Source organism: Myxocyprinus asiaticus, chromosome 17 (assembly GCF_019703515.2).
Source record: "Myxocyprinus asiaticus isolate MX2 ecotype Aquarium Trade chromosome 17, UBuf_Myxa_2, whole genome shotgun sequence".
Lineage (NCBI taxonomy): Eukaryota > Metazoa > Chordata > Actinopteri > Cypriniformes > Catostomidae > Myxocyprinus > Myxocyprinus asiaticus.
The window spans coordinates 1754154-1769140 of NC_059360.1; the positions used below are offsets into that span (position 1 = coordinate 1754154).

Here is a 14987-nt window from a genome sequence, read left to right on the forward strand (position 1 = left end):
TAGATCAACCATATTGTGTTTGTCTATACATGTGACTTTGATGAAGATGAGATCACATTTTATGACCAATTAATGCAGAAAACTAGCTAATTCCAAAGGGTTCACATACATTTTCTTGCCACTGTAGTTAAATTGTCGTATATGATACTTATGTGTGTGTGTGTTTTAGGTCCCAAATTGTCTTCCCCTCACTTAAGTGAGAATGAGGACAGGGCTGATGGGGAGGCGGAGCTGCAATCATCTCATCTACATATGACACACAATCCACTGGAACAACAGTCAAGACCCAAAGTCAATCTGCTGCACATTCTCCAGCAAGGATGGGACCTCAGGTTAGTGTGAACACATAAGTCTGCAGGTTCTGTGTATCTCATTTTCTCCACTGATTGCAGGGGGAAATCTGTGGGATTCTGTGAATGGATTTAAATATGGTCAAATGCAGGATCATATTCATAAATTAAAAAATAGCCAACTAAACCAATAAATCCCCTTTAAGATATCATATTATTATTGAACAATATTTGTAATTTTTTTATTGCTTTATTCCTGAATGTTTCAAAAGCTCAGCCATGTCATCACTCGAAGATGTTGGATTAAAGAAAGATAAAGTGGTCATTCACACCAAACACATACTTGGCTAAATAACTAGATGCAGTGCCACAAACAGAGCAGAAAGCGGGTGTCTCGAGACACGTTTCTAACTTGACACGGTGTATAAAAAATCACAATGGACAAAGATGGCTGTCTAGCAATTGTTAATATAGAAAAACAATTAAAGAATAGCGTGGACAGATGCAAAAGCATGTTCGGTTTGAGCAGCCCCAAAGGATGGTGTAGACAAAAACAGCGCATCAAAAGAATGAAAAGATGTGGCGAAATGTACAATGCCTATGGTGTAATGTATCATTAGCCAAGAATAATTAGGGCTTTCAATTTAACACGTTTATTTAGTATGATTAATTATGTGAAATATAAAGTGTTAAAAAAATTAACGCAATTAATCATGCCCCCTAAATTCTGTAAAAAGCCTTGCTGTTGCATTCCGCAGTCAACAGGGGGCAGTCTCAGCTTGGGCTGTACAGGCAGCGTGCCTCGCCAAAGCACATAATATATATGGAGCCTTTCACTGATGATGCCCTTTTGTGTTTAAAATCCTTTGGGCAGAGCCAGCTGACTTTCGACATGTGAAATTTCAATCTACTTTTAACTCTACAAAGCTTCGTAAAATGCGTGTTTATGGCTCAAAATGCTGAAATGAGATGCTTAACACTTCAAGAGCGTCCATCTGGAAATAAAACAAACAATAGGCACAAATATTAAAGCCACTTTTTGTACAGTCTAATAAATGCTTTAATCGTCTGCCACAGCAATGTAATATACTTGAAAAATCTGAATTATTATAATTATTATACTTATAATTGCTTAAATTATTATTTATTAAATTATCTTTATTTGGGGGACTTTCTTAGCAAATTGTGATAGAGTATTTGGGATTAATCGTGATTAATACAATTTGTTTTTCGTAAAACATTATTAATACAAACAGGTTCCTGATTCCCACACTGCAAAAAAATGATAAACTGATAAACTGAAGTATTTTTGTCTTGTTTTCCTGTAAAATTATCGAAACATTCTTAAAATGTGATTTATTTACATGTTAAGCAAAATGGGATAAGATATTAAGTCTTGTTTTAAGATAAATCTGACAAAATTGAGTGAACTTTAGACTCAAAACAAGAAAAAAAATCTGCCAAAGGGAAAACAAATTTATTTTTCTTATTTTAAGCATAATCTCACAAAATTTTATTAGATTTCTCTCAAAACAAGACTTAAAATCTTATGCCAGTTTGCTTGTCAAGTAAATAAATCATGTTTTAAGAATGTTTCGATATTTTTACTGGAAAACAAGACAAAAATACTTGTCTTGAAAATAATGTTTTGCAGTGCAGCAACCGGCTTTTGGCTTTTTCAGCATTTCTTGATGCTTTTCTGAATTAAATACCTCCGTCTTTCCTTCGTCCATCTGGATTAGTTGTCTAGTGGCTAACCATGTTTGTGGAAAAATTAGACCAGGTGCTGTGAAGAAACACACACATACACTTGCTTAAAGAGGCTGTGAGACTCTGGCAGCTCCGTGGTATCCTTTTCACCCAGCTCCTTCACTTGTTTTCACCGCTACTTTCACTGACTCCTTGCTGTCTAATTCTCACAGGAAGTGGATTCCTCTCAAACTGGCCAATCTGACACGTCAGCCCTGACCTCGCTGCAGAACTGCTCGCTCTCGTTGGCCGCCTAATTGCTGGAGTCAGACTGTCTTTCTTTTGTTTAACGTTTTGCAGGAGTCCTGGACGCACTTGAAACATTTTCCCTCCCCCCACACGTTATGCAATAGCCCTACGAAAATATTTAGTCCCTCTCTTTTCATACGCTGACATTAATGAATATTACATACTCCTGTCCAAAGTGCAAAAAAGATTCCAGTTTCCTCTCCGCTCAGTCCAAGAGTCAGAATTGTAATTTGAGCAAGGAATTATAATGACATGTCTGAGTTGGTAGAAATTCCTTTGCGCCTGCCAGCGCCGAGAAGGACCAGGCCCGTTACAGTACTGTGCATCATTTTTTATGTTTGATGGCTTTCTCCAAAACATTTCTTTTCCGTTTCATTCTACTTTTGTAGCTTATCTCGTGTTCATCAAGGGCATGTAAATAGCTCATGGTTGTTGGACCAGGGGGAGGGCGTTTCATAAATCAAGATATACTCATTCTTTTGTTGTACAGCATAAGACAGTACACTGGTAGTGGGCCATAATTAATTCACACAAAAAATACATTTTTTGTCCTCCATTCAAAAAATACAAATATTCAAGGAACTGAATAAAATTAAGGAAAACTTTTCAACACAATTTAATATAATTTTTTCAGCAAAACTTAATTTATTTGAATGAACTTCATCAAGTCTTGTTGTACGAACTTAAATGTATTGTGTCACATCTACTAGATAAAAACAAACACAACAACACCAGTGCAAATACTGCAATCAAAAGTTTTTACTCATGCTGGGGACCTGACATCACATGTACATCAGGTTATGACCAATAAAAATTATTTAATTTGTCACAACGCAAATGAATTAAGTGAACTTCAATTTTACACATTTAAATTGATTGCACACAATGAAATTTAAGTTATGAAAAAAAAATTAAGAATTATGTTACCTCATTTTATCTCATTTTTGCTCTTAGCTTATTTTAAGTAACTAAATTCAACAAGGAGCACAAATTAATTTATTCAGTGTACATGGTGTCTGCATTAACCAGGGTTGAGCACCATTAGGAATTTAATTTCATTCCAATTCAAGTCCTGAGTTTAAATTTGAATTTAGTAGTGAAGTAAAATTTAAATAAAATTTAATTTATAGAAATTGCAGTGTGAATTATCCATAAGTATGTTATCATACAAACACCATTTAGGCTATTTTCAGAACCATTATATTATTAATCATTGTTTTAAATGCCACCTATAGGAATTTGTATTTCATTATAATAAATAAATGGTAGCACTTTTTTTGTATCATAAATGGGTAACTATACAGGAATTAATGCAGGACAAATGAGTAGTACTACATGAACACTTTAGCCATTACTTTTAACCAACTGTGGCTAATTTGAAATAAACTACAAATTCATTACTCATCACAACATTAACTCCTTAAAATCCAGTGTCAAAATGTGAACGATTATGTTTTTATCATCATATAGAATGCATGAAAAAGAAGCATGTTCCTCATGTGTTCTTTAATAGGAATTCAATTTAGTAATTAATTTAATTATAATGAATTAGTAGTTATTTTAAAATAGCCATAGTTAGTTAACTTAAACTCTGTGGACCCGCTGGAGGGTCCAGAGAGGGACACTATATTGCAAAGTAAGTTTACGCTTAAAAAGTCTCCGGATACATCAGTCAGGCAAATGTGGCATCATTTGAAAGCGTAGAATCTGAACTTTTCATAGAGCACAATCACTTTTGAATTTGTTACATAAAATAACAAAATGAAGCCTGAAAACATCCACATCGCAGATTAGCCCCACCTAGAGGTAATGTGGTATAAATATTAATATAGATGTATTTCACATAGTATTTAAATAGACAAGTCTTATATCAAATGAAAGTTTCTTTTGTTGTCCTAATACCACAGTTCAAAAGATTTTGAAATGACTTAATTTGAAATGAAATATGATTTCTTTGAGATATCAAATACAAGCGTCTCTTTTATGCTCTGATAACTGCTGCTGTAAACCCCAAATAGCTAAAAACATTATATCTCCTTTTACCTTTGGAAGTTCTCTAAAAAAAAATGAGCCATTTTTTACTTGTCTGTGAGCTTGCTTGTGTGAATAATCCAATGTTATATCTTAGCTGTCCAGAACAAAATATGCCATCCCGAAGGAAAAGCATGCTAAACAAATCATCATAAAAATAGTCTATTGATTATAACATGTTATAAATCATCACAAATGCGAGAGCTTTCTAATGGCACCTAGTTTGAGCTTCTAGTCCACTCAGAGGCCAAGATATTTGATGAAACAATGAGGATGGTGCTTGAACTGAAAATTAGACTGAATGTCTATGGAAGAGCACATCTGTTAGGGACGAGATGCGTTAGAGCACCACCTACATTTCAGATCTGAAAAATGAGACCAAGTTTTTGCAATTGGTTTACAGTATGTTTGAATGGTGAGCTTTTAAATTTGAGTGTGAAAATTGCAGACGGCAGCCCAAAATGCACCAGAGTTTTAAGGCAAATACAATTCAGTAGTTATTAATTACCTAATTAATAGGTGTATAGTGAACTACCACAGTTATTAATTTGCTATTACTTACTGATTATTTAATCATGTTTCCATATTAGTTAATAATAGTGACTACATTTTTAAGGTAGGACTACTCATTTGTCCTGCCTTAATCATACTAAATAAACGTGTTAAATCGAACACTTAATTTCCAGGAATGCTCCCAGAATTGAATTCATGTCAAATTTATTGGAATTGCAATTCTGTAAATTCCTCTTCCTGTCATTGCAAATTCCAATTAAACGTCCATGTGGGTGTGGACAGTTCAATTCAAATTCACATTCATGAATTGGAAGGGAGACAATTTTTCTAATTTTGCCCAACCCTGGTGTTTACATTCTGTTAGTTTCTTCTCCTCTTTCACATTCTCTCATTTCAAAACACTTAAAAATCCTCTTTGTGCTGCAGTAAAGTACAAGCGCGCATGGCCTTCTCCTCTTACCTGCATCGTGTGCAGCTGCGACTGCTGGCAGAGAGCAGACAACACAGAAGCCCTGCATGGACACAGAAAGACCACGATCAGATGGTAAAATAAAGATTACTGTTTAATTTAAATATCTGTAAGTAAGTGATAAAAATACATTTTATCCAAAGCGACTTACAAAAGAGGAATAATACATCATAAGCTAGACATCTTTAGGAAGACAGCGGTACGAAAAGTGCTGAATTACAAAGTTTCACTAGCATCAGAATAGTAGTATCCAAGACAGATTAGAGTGTAACTATATATATTATGAGTGCATTTTTTAAGTTCTTATGGAAAAGATGCCTTTTTAGCCGTTTTTTTGAAGACAGAGAGTGAGTCATTCCACCAATGAGGTACAGTGAAACCGAAAGTCTGGGAAAGTGTTTTAATGCCTATTTGTGCTGGTACAACAAGGTGCCGCTCATTAGCCGACCGCAGGCTTCTGGTGGGAACGTGGTGCTGGAGCAGACCCAGTGACAGTAGCTAACAAACGCTACTAAGAGTGTGTTTAGTGCTGTTAACTGTAGTTAGCAGACACTGTGTTATCCAAGCCTATGGGCTGTTCACTCAGGACATGTGCTTTTGTAAAAGATCTTGAAGTTTTGTGGCTGTTATTTCATGTCTGTTAGCATTAAGGTCATTTATATGCTAGTGTACTCCTAAAAGTTCTTAAAAGTCACTTTTAGCACACTCAGAGGAATATATCCAGTTTTGTGTCCGAACAAATGCTCTCTGGATTGAGAATGTGTCTCCCCTGATACCACCTGCATCTGACTATCAATAGCAATAGCAAATCATGGTTCACAGCTGTGATGAACTAAATTTTATTGGCTATTTAAAAAATGATGAATCCCAACATGTCCTGTTCCAAACTTCCTGTTTCAATAGGAAACATTAAAACAGGCAAGAAAACTGCGATCATCAAGCCATTTCTTGGGGTCTTTAAAAACAGCTAGACAGAGCGCAATCAATTTGAAAAGAAAGTGTGTTAATATGTGTATTAACTCGTATACACAGTTAACAATAAAACACAACTACATTTACAGTTTGACTAATGAACTATATTACTTGCCAGAAAATGTGTTTATTTTTATTATTATGATTAATAAAATTCATTATTTAATGAACATTGGTCTTGTGTTGTCTAACAAAGCAATAAGCCACTTGATGCCATGTGCTGCAGTAATTTTACCACGGTGAAGGGGGTTTTAGGCATTGGCTTATTGCTTTTGTTTATGCTGCTCACAGACGTGTTTGTTGTGGTATTACAGAATATCACCATTGATGCTGATCTAATATCTGCCTTTATAATGAACTTCATTCAGTATATCTGATACCATGAAGACTTTGTACTAAATATGGCTGCTGATATGATGGGTGCTGTTGTGTGATTTGTGTAGGAGTTGGTTGTGCGTTTTCTGAAGCGAGCGAGCAGTAACCTGCAGAAAGACATGAGTATGGAGGTGCCCAGTCGTCAGCTTGCTCAACAGGACCGACAACGCATCCTCTCCCATCAGTTGGGGAACTTCATCCAGCTCTATAACGAGGTATGTGTATCGGCCAAAACAATGAATAGAATAAAAGAGAATCGTTGAACGTTGGCTTGATAATTGCTTGCCTGAGAGTATAAAACAGTTTGAAGGTTAGTTTGAAATTGAAAAGTTATGTAGGCCTTATGTAGTTCAAATATTTTGGCAGTTGGCAATTTTGAATAGTGGTCAACCGATATATGGCAGAGGGTGATAAATCAGCCAGTTTTCGGAATTTGCAAATTATTGGCATTGGCTGATAAATTTTCCCATTTGGCCGATTCGTTTCTGAAGCTGCGAGTGCACCGAGAATCTCCAGCTTGCATGTGAAGCAGCCGTCTGAGACATGTAAACGGCCAATCACAGATTGTTTTGTAGTTAACTGACATTGTACAACAACGTCTCATTTAAACTGTTCAGCGTTTCAGAGCTGTGACAGATGCGCAGGAGATCATGATGTTTAAAGTGTTCTCGTCTCATTCTCCTTCTCTCTCCTCAACAGTTCCCTGTAACTTTTATCTGTGTTGTCTAATGATATAAAGGCAAATATCAATAAAACTCCTATCATATACTGTCCACAAATATGCAGTACTTCTCGAATTTCACAAAACTTCTTCTTTCTTCCTGTGGAGCACTCATATATCTTCCTGTGACACTTCAAACAGGCGATCCGTGCTGTGTAAACTGAAAGTGGTCAGTAGATTACTGCTCACACTGGATCCGCATGAGCACGTGAGAACAATTTCAAAGTAAAAGTGCTTCACGTGCGCTAAAAGTAAATGTCATGTTCACTGTATGTACAATTATTTTAAATATTTTTCTCTCCTCTTTTCTCTGCAATTTGGAATGCCCAAGTCCTCGTGGTGGCGTAGTGACTCAATCTGGGCGGCAGAGGATGAATCTCTGTTGCCTCCGCGTCTGAGACTGTCAATAAGTGCATCTTATCACATGGCTTGTTGAACGTGTTACCACGGAGACGTAGCGCGTGTGGAGGCTTCATGCTGTTCTCCGCGGCATCCACGCTCAACTCACCGCACACCCCACCGAGAGCGAACCACATTATAGCGACCATGAGGAGGTTACCCCATGTGACTCTACCCTCCCTAGCAACCAATTTGGTTGCTTAGGAGACCTGGCTGGAGTCACTCAGCATGCCCTGGATTCAAACTCGTATCCAGGGGTGGTATTCAGCGTCTTTACTTGCTGAGCTACCCAGGCCCCCACAATTAGTTTAACTGCTAATGCGCACATGTCGTCAGTGGTTGCTGGACTGCTGTGTGCACTGTTGTTATTCTTCTTCTTCCTAATATATTAGTTTCTTTGTGCAAATAAATTACTAAAATTGGATAACTAAACAGAATCTACCATTTAAAACACACAAAATCTTGTTTTTTTTTTTTATTTAATATTTTTTTATTGTTATTTTTACAGTTACAATTCTTTGAGTAAATATAGTGCTAAATAAAAGTTAATAAATAAATGTTAGCAAATTTTTTTTGAATGTTCTTTACTCTAATAAATAGGGTGATATATTAGCATTATTACACTGCTCTGCATCAACCATTAAAAAACCCGTATCGGTCGACCACAAATTTGAAAGGTTATGTATCCCTTGTGTTGTTTGAACGTTTCAGCATTTTGAAGAGATATTTAAAGTTTGAAGGGTATATAAGCCTTGTATATGTTCAAAACACTTATATATGTTCTGCTAAACAGTTGCTAATGTTTACTCAGATAGATAGATAGATAGATAGATAGATAGATAGATAATGTAGATAATGATGCATGGGGTAGTGTAGTTGTGCATTCACTTGTGAAGTGTCTTGTTTGAATGGACTTTAATAATCCTCAGGAAACCAAGCAAATGGTGGAGAGTTTGGAGAAGATTCTAGATGAAGATTGCTGCATCAATTCCAATGTTTTCCAGGAGTTTATTCTGGAGGCGAGGTTGGTGTGAAGCCATCAGCAGCTAGAGCTCATCCCTTTACCAGTAGAAATCTTTTGTAATCTTCATACTCTCAGCTTTACACTGTAGGTCTGGCCTATTCATCTGGCGACCCGTGGGCCAAATCCGGCCCGTTTGATATTTTCAGTGGCCCGCTTGAGGATGTCTGTTGTCTAAGGGGCTGTTCACACCGGACACATTTGTGTCTGATCGCCCTGTTTTTCCATTTTTATCCTATGTAAACTTTCGCTGGACGTGCCAGCTCTCTATGTTTTGCAGGGTCTCGTTCAAGAGCGCCGAACTTTTAGATGCTTTCAGAGGTTGCGCTACAAATAATCATTATCCATAATTTTGATGAAATGAAAAGATTAAATAACTAAAATCATGGACGACTGACAAGCGTGACTTCGGAGAAGCAAAAAGAAAGCATTCGATTTGAAATGTGAAAAGTTTATTTTATTGCATCTATAACAAACTTCACTGTTATTGTTCAATTCAATTTTTAGTGTCAATCTGATTTACTTTCTCAGTTATGGACCAATTTTAAAGCATTTTTAGTAGATTTTTTTTGTTTGTTTGTTTTTTTTTTTTTTTCCATCTGGCCCACTTGTCTATGAAGTTGAATAGCCCTGCAGTAGGTTCTGCCAGTGGTTTTTCAGTGGATTTTCTTGTTTTTTCTTCCAGTGAAAGTGAACTGGAGGAAGTTCTTACATTCTACACACAGAAGAACAAGAGTGCCAGTGTTTTTCTGGGCACAAAGTGTCACAGCAGCAGAACTGAGAGTAATGGGGACTTTAGAGAACCCAAAACATGCCAGAACACAGAGAGTGAGTGACAGTTCACCATGTTTTCACATGTGTGCGTGAATTACCAATATACTGCATGTGTGATAATATGACACAGAACTGAATTAATGTTTGAATTACATAAAGTGGTCTTGATTTAAATATTTTCAAGCTGAAGCATGCAATTTCTGCTCTACTAGCGCCACCAAACAGAGTTGCAGAAGTAATTAGTATTTTCACAGATTCCCAAATACACTTTCCTTCTTCAGTTGATCGAACAAACAGATAGTTTCGTCTTAAACTCACCCCATTGGTTGAGTCAAAGTTGCTGTGTCGGGCTGGACGGGTCGTTCTAACAGAGTAATGTTTTTTATAGCACCACAGTGTTTACACTTTTAGGGTAAATCAACCAAATGGCTATGAAAATGGGATACATAATACAGAATATTAACATAAAAAAACTCACATCAACTTAAATTGTTTTTTTCCTTATAACATTTCAGAAATATTTGTTTATTTAAATAATAGTTTACTAAAACATTAAAATTGTCATTGTTTACTCATCTGCATGTTGTTTAAAACCCGTCTGCTATTATTTCTTCAGGGGAACATAAAAGTAGAATTTTTTAGGACTCTTCACGCAGTTCTGTTCCATTCATTGTGATCACAACTGTCAAGCTGCAAAAACAACAGCAACAACAAAAATCACCAGAAAAGTATCATGAAGTAGGGACTAAAGTAGCCTATATTACTTGTGCATTGTATTCCAAGTCTTCTGAAGACATTTGATAGCTTTGTGCAAGAAACAGACCCAACATTAGGTCATTTAGGTTGAGCACAAATCTCATTCTCCAACCCTTATATTGAAATTAGCGCCACCTTTAGATACAGCACCATACTCAAAAACAATGCCATTTTGGTGTCACTGATGTCAAACCTGCCTAAGAGCAGCATGAACTTTCTTGAAAATTTCTCTGGAACCAGATTTCACATTTTTTGGTGAACTATTATTTTAATACTGACATAACATTTTCAAGTCAATAACTTTGCAGACAGTTTTATGCTTACTTGGTGCTAGTTTTTATCAGGATGTAATATTCTGTAATAACAGACATTATCAAGCTTATTTCCTTTCTTTTCTGTGAAGCAGCTGTGTCTAACAACCTGGACTCTGCTGGTTTAGAAAAATTGGACACAATCAGCAAGACACAAAATACAGACATCAGTGCAACTCTAAATGCAGACAGACGAAATGGTTTACCCCACTGCACGGACAACTGTATTGCAACTAAACAGAGTAACAAAAACATATGCAACACATTGCAAAATAGATGCATCAGAAATGAAAGGCAAAAAGGAGACTGCACAAGTGTTGAAGTACACCCGAACATATTAACTGCACCTGAGACTGATGCAGCGGAAGATGTGGCAAACAAGACTCACCCTTCTGTCATCAGAAGCAAAAAAACTTTGTTAAAATCTTTTAAACTGCAGCCTGGAATGGGCCAAAGTATGAAATCCCGTTCCAGGGAGCCCAGCCCGACATACTCCACAGCTTTAGATTGTGAACACATCATCCTGCAGCACTGCCTTGTGCCTTCTGCACCTGAACCCCCGCCTTACATCCAGCCCCCCCCACATCCTCTCGCAGTCTCCTCCTCCTCCACAGTCACACCTTCACCTCTGAGTGTCACATGGGCATCTGCACGCACGGATTCTACTGGAGCAATATCAACCCCTGAGGCACCTCGACCAGTCCAGCCCACCGATGTGAACACCCCCTCCATCTCCAGAACTCCAGTGCACACCTTCAACCAGAGATTGTCACACCCATGTTCAGCAGGGCAAGGTAATCTGACTAGAGTAATTCTGTACTATGTACTCTGTATTATTTGAAAATATGGACTAATTAAGTTTCTCATGCTTGTCACAAAAGCTGGACACAACAGCTATTTTTATTTTCCTATCAGAGAAACCATCATTTCAACCAAACAGCAATTGGAGCCTTGTAGATTTAAATGCAATAAGTGAGATAAATATAATATGTAATATATAATCAATGTTATATAAGGTAATATCATTTTGGATCATTCTCATTTTTATGCGCAAATACAGTATAACAATACATAGTAATAAACAGCAATATTTACCTACATACGAAAAACATCTTAATATATGAAAAATACCACACATACACTTTGATGAACATTTTTAATTGATGACGTAAACAAATCGTTTTGAATCGTCTCATCAAAACAGACAGTTTGAACTGATTCACAGAAATGAATCAAACGTATTCATGCATTGTTACTCGTTTGAATCAAAGAAACTATGAAAACATCACTGTCTTAACACTCTAATACATGCAAAACTAGTTGAAATGATACACTCTTTAAGAAATGTAATGTGGGCGCATTTAGGAAGGTTAAGAAGGGTAACAATATAAAGATAATGAATTTATTGAATTTATTGCTATTTTCCAAACATTAAGGCCCAAATAATACATTTCCAAGTTTTTCTTCAAAATATTGCTTTTACTTTGAGTTTTACTGCTTGTAGAAAGCAAGAAAATAGCATTTAAAAGATGCCTTCTCAAAAAATGCTGTCAAGTTACATTTAGATAAATTTGTGAGTTGATGCAAGAGTTCTTATCCAAACCTCAGTACAGTAACCTCAGAAGAGGACAATTTGGCCCACTCACTTTTTGCTCCTCACGCCAGCCTCTCAAATATTTGTATCCCCCAGGAGACAAAAACCTGTTTTGGGTTAAAATTGTTTTTGTGATATTCATCAACAATCATGAATATATTGTGGATAATCAATAAATTGCTCAGCCTGCATTTCATTTAATTTACCTGCCTGAAACATTTCATTGCTCTTTGTCAATAATATTTTTACATTATAAATCAGTTTATTTGTTTTTAATAAAAATGATTTGAAATCCAGCTCTGCTCTGCCCCACAGTGAGTCAAAAGACCAGTCTGAGTAAGTCAAGGCCAGGTTCTGCTGGTGTGCTAAAAGAAAAGGACTCGTTGACTGCCCAAACCCAGTCAAACCAGCAGGCCATTATATCAGCTCTGCGCAAACTAGTGGAGAAGCAGGCTGCTCGCCAGTACAGTACATCCAGTCACATCAGCCTTCTCACACAACACGTGAGTTACCATTTATGCATGTTTAAAATCCTTAAGACGCTTTTCAGGATTTTCTCTTTTAAACTTCCATAACTTCCTTAATAAACATGATAATGGTCATAATAGCAGCAAAGTTATCATTATGCAGCATGAAATAATGTTCAGGTCCCCTTTTAGTTCCTACTTCCTTAAAATAATTATTTGGCAAAAGTGGAAATTTCCAAATGTTTGCCGAAGAACTGTTTGCCAGTAGAGGTAGTTATTTTCTAAAGGTTCACTACAGAACTGTTTGCCAGAAGCAGCAGATAATTGTCAAAGTTTTTCCAAAGAACTTTTTCTCAGAAGTTGAATATATTTGCCAAAGGTTCACTGCAGAACTGTTTGCCAGTAGTAGAAGATAACTGCCAATGGTTCACCCAAGAACTCTGGCAGCAGTGCAGATATTTGCCATAGGCTCACCAAAGAACAGTTTACCAGCAGTGACAAATATTTCAGATATTTGCCAAATGTTCACTACAGAACTGTTTACCAGTAGTAGCGGGTATTTGCTAAAGGTTTGCCAAAGAACTGTTTGCCAGCAGTAGGGGTGGGCGATATGACCAATATCTTTTATCATGATATGAGTAATTTTATATCACAATAACGATATACAGTATATCACAATATAGTAAAAGTTTTTTGGAAAATCAATAAAAAATGATTTATCTATTAAATAACCCTATTGTAATGCCTATTTTTGGAACTCCAGTCAGTGAATTAAATACTTTATAAATTAAACTACCTCCTCTTTCTTTATTTGGAACAAGACAAACAATGTCAAAGTAAATAAATAAAAATCAACTTGTTTTCAAAAATCAACCTTACATAAATGCTAAGTATGCCACATTTCAGTTTAAAATGTTGTTGACCAATATTATTATTATTATTATTATTATTATTATAAACTTTGCTCAAGAAACTTAAGATCTTCTCAAAGCAAAGCGACAAAGAAAATAAAACGTAAGTAAAAAAAAAATATCCAACTAAAATTATCACTTCTTGCAAAATAAATAAATAAATAAATGACAGAATTAATGCAGAGTTCATCTTTTGGCTTTCATATTATTTTGAGGTGGTAAAACGGTTGTGCGAAACAGTTTGCAGATTCGATTTTTCTGCCCTGTACACCATGTCGCACCTGTTTTAATAACGAGCTCCTCTTCATTTTCTTGACCTGTTTGGGAGTCGTCCCGTTCTGTGGAGATTTCTTTCTCCATTTGGGGTTTTCCTGGGTCAAAAATGTGATCCCGCTCTGAGCACTCCTGTCTCTGGAGCACAAATATCGGAAAGCCTGCTGGATTTGCGTGCACTTCAGAGCTCCAGAGACAGGGTGCGCCACAGTCACGTGTCAATTGAGAAGAATATATAGCGCTTTTACAGTGCCAAACGTGCAATGAAGGTCATTAAATTTGCTTGGGTGGCCGCAGAAGAATGTTCAATGCCGGAAAAAACCCTGTCCATGTTTCTTCAATTCTCTCAGTCTCACGTGAAGCCCTGACCACTGATAGATAAGCCCATGCTACGCACATGGATATTTACATATCGTGATATACATAATATAGCAAAATCTCTATGTGTTGACACTTTATATCGTCGCCACAATATGTATCGTGTATTTACTACAGAACCATTTGCCAGTAGTAGCAGATATTAGTCAAAAGTTTACCAAAGAACTGTTTGTCAGCAATAGCAGATAGGCTATTTGCCAAAGGTTAATCAAATAACTGTTTGCCAAAAGTGGAAGATGTTTGCCAAATGTTTGTTGAATAACTGTTTGCCAGCAGTGACAAATATTTCAGAGATTTGCCAAGGCTGACCAAAGAACTGTTTTTCAATAGTGGCAGAGATTTGCCAAAGGTTTGCCAAAGAACAGTAGAGGTAGAAGTTTGCCAAAGGTTCACAACAGAACTTTTTCCCAGCAGTGGCAGATATTTCAGATATTTGCCAGTGGTTCACTACAGAACAGTTTGCTAGATGTAGCAGGTATTTGTCAAAGGTTCACCAGAGAACTGTTTGCCAAAAGAAGAAGTGTTTGCCAAATGTTTGCAGAAAAACTGTTTGCCAGAAGTGCAGGATTTTAGCTAAAAGTTCGCCAAAGAACTGTTTGCCAGCAGTGACAAATATTTCAGAGATTTGCCAAAGGTTCACCAAAGAACTGTTTTCCTGTAGTGGCAGATATTTGTCAAATATTTGCCAAAGAACTGTTTGATAGTAGTGATAGATTTGCTACAGGTGTACCAAA

At 36.5% G+C, this 14987-nt stretch overlaps 1 protein-coding gene across 3 annotated transcripts in view; it reads left to right on the forward strand.

Moving 5' to 3' along the window:
- Positions 1 to 14987, forward strand: part of ttll5 (tubulin tyrosine ligase-like family, member 5) — a 206760-nt gene that overhangs the window by 119082 nt on the left and 72691 nt on the right. For all 3 annotated transcript variants that reach the window (XM_051723166.1, XM_051723165.1, XM_051723168.1), the window contains 7 exons: positions 170 to 332; positions 5259 to 5376; positions 6717 to 6863; positions 8698 to 8792; positions 9475 to 9617; positions 10723 to 11424; positions 12540 to 12727. In XM_051723166.1, the coding sequence (XP_051579126.1) occupies positions 170 to 332; positions 5259 to 5376; positions 6717 to 6863; positions 8698 to 8792; positions 9475 to 9617; positions 10723 to 11424; positions 12540 to 12727 (1556 nt within the window). The remainder of the gene's footprint in view (positions 1 to 169; positions 333 to 5258; positions 5377 to 6716; positions 6864 to 8697; positions 8793 to 9474; positions 9618 to 10722; positions 11425 to 12539; positions 12728 to 14987) is intronic.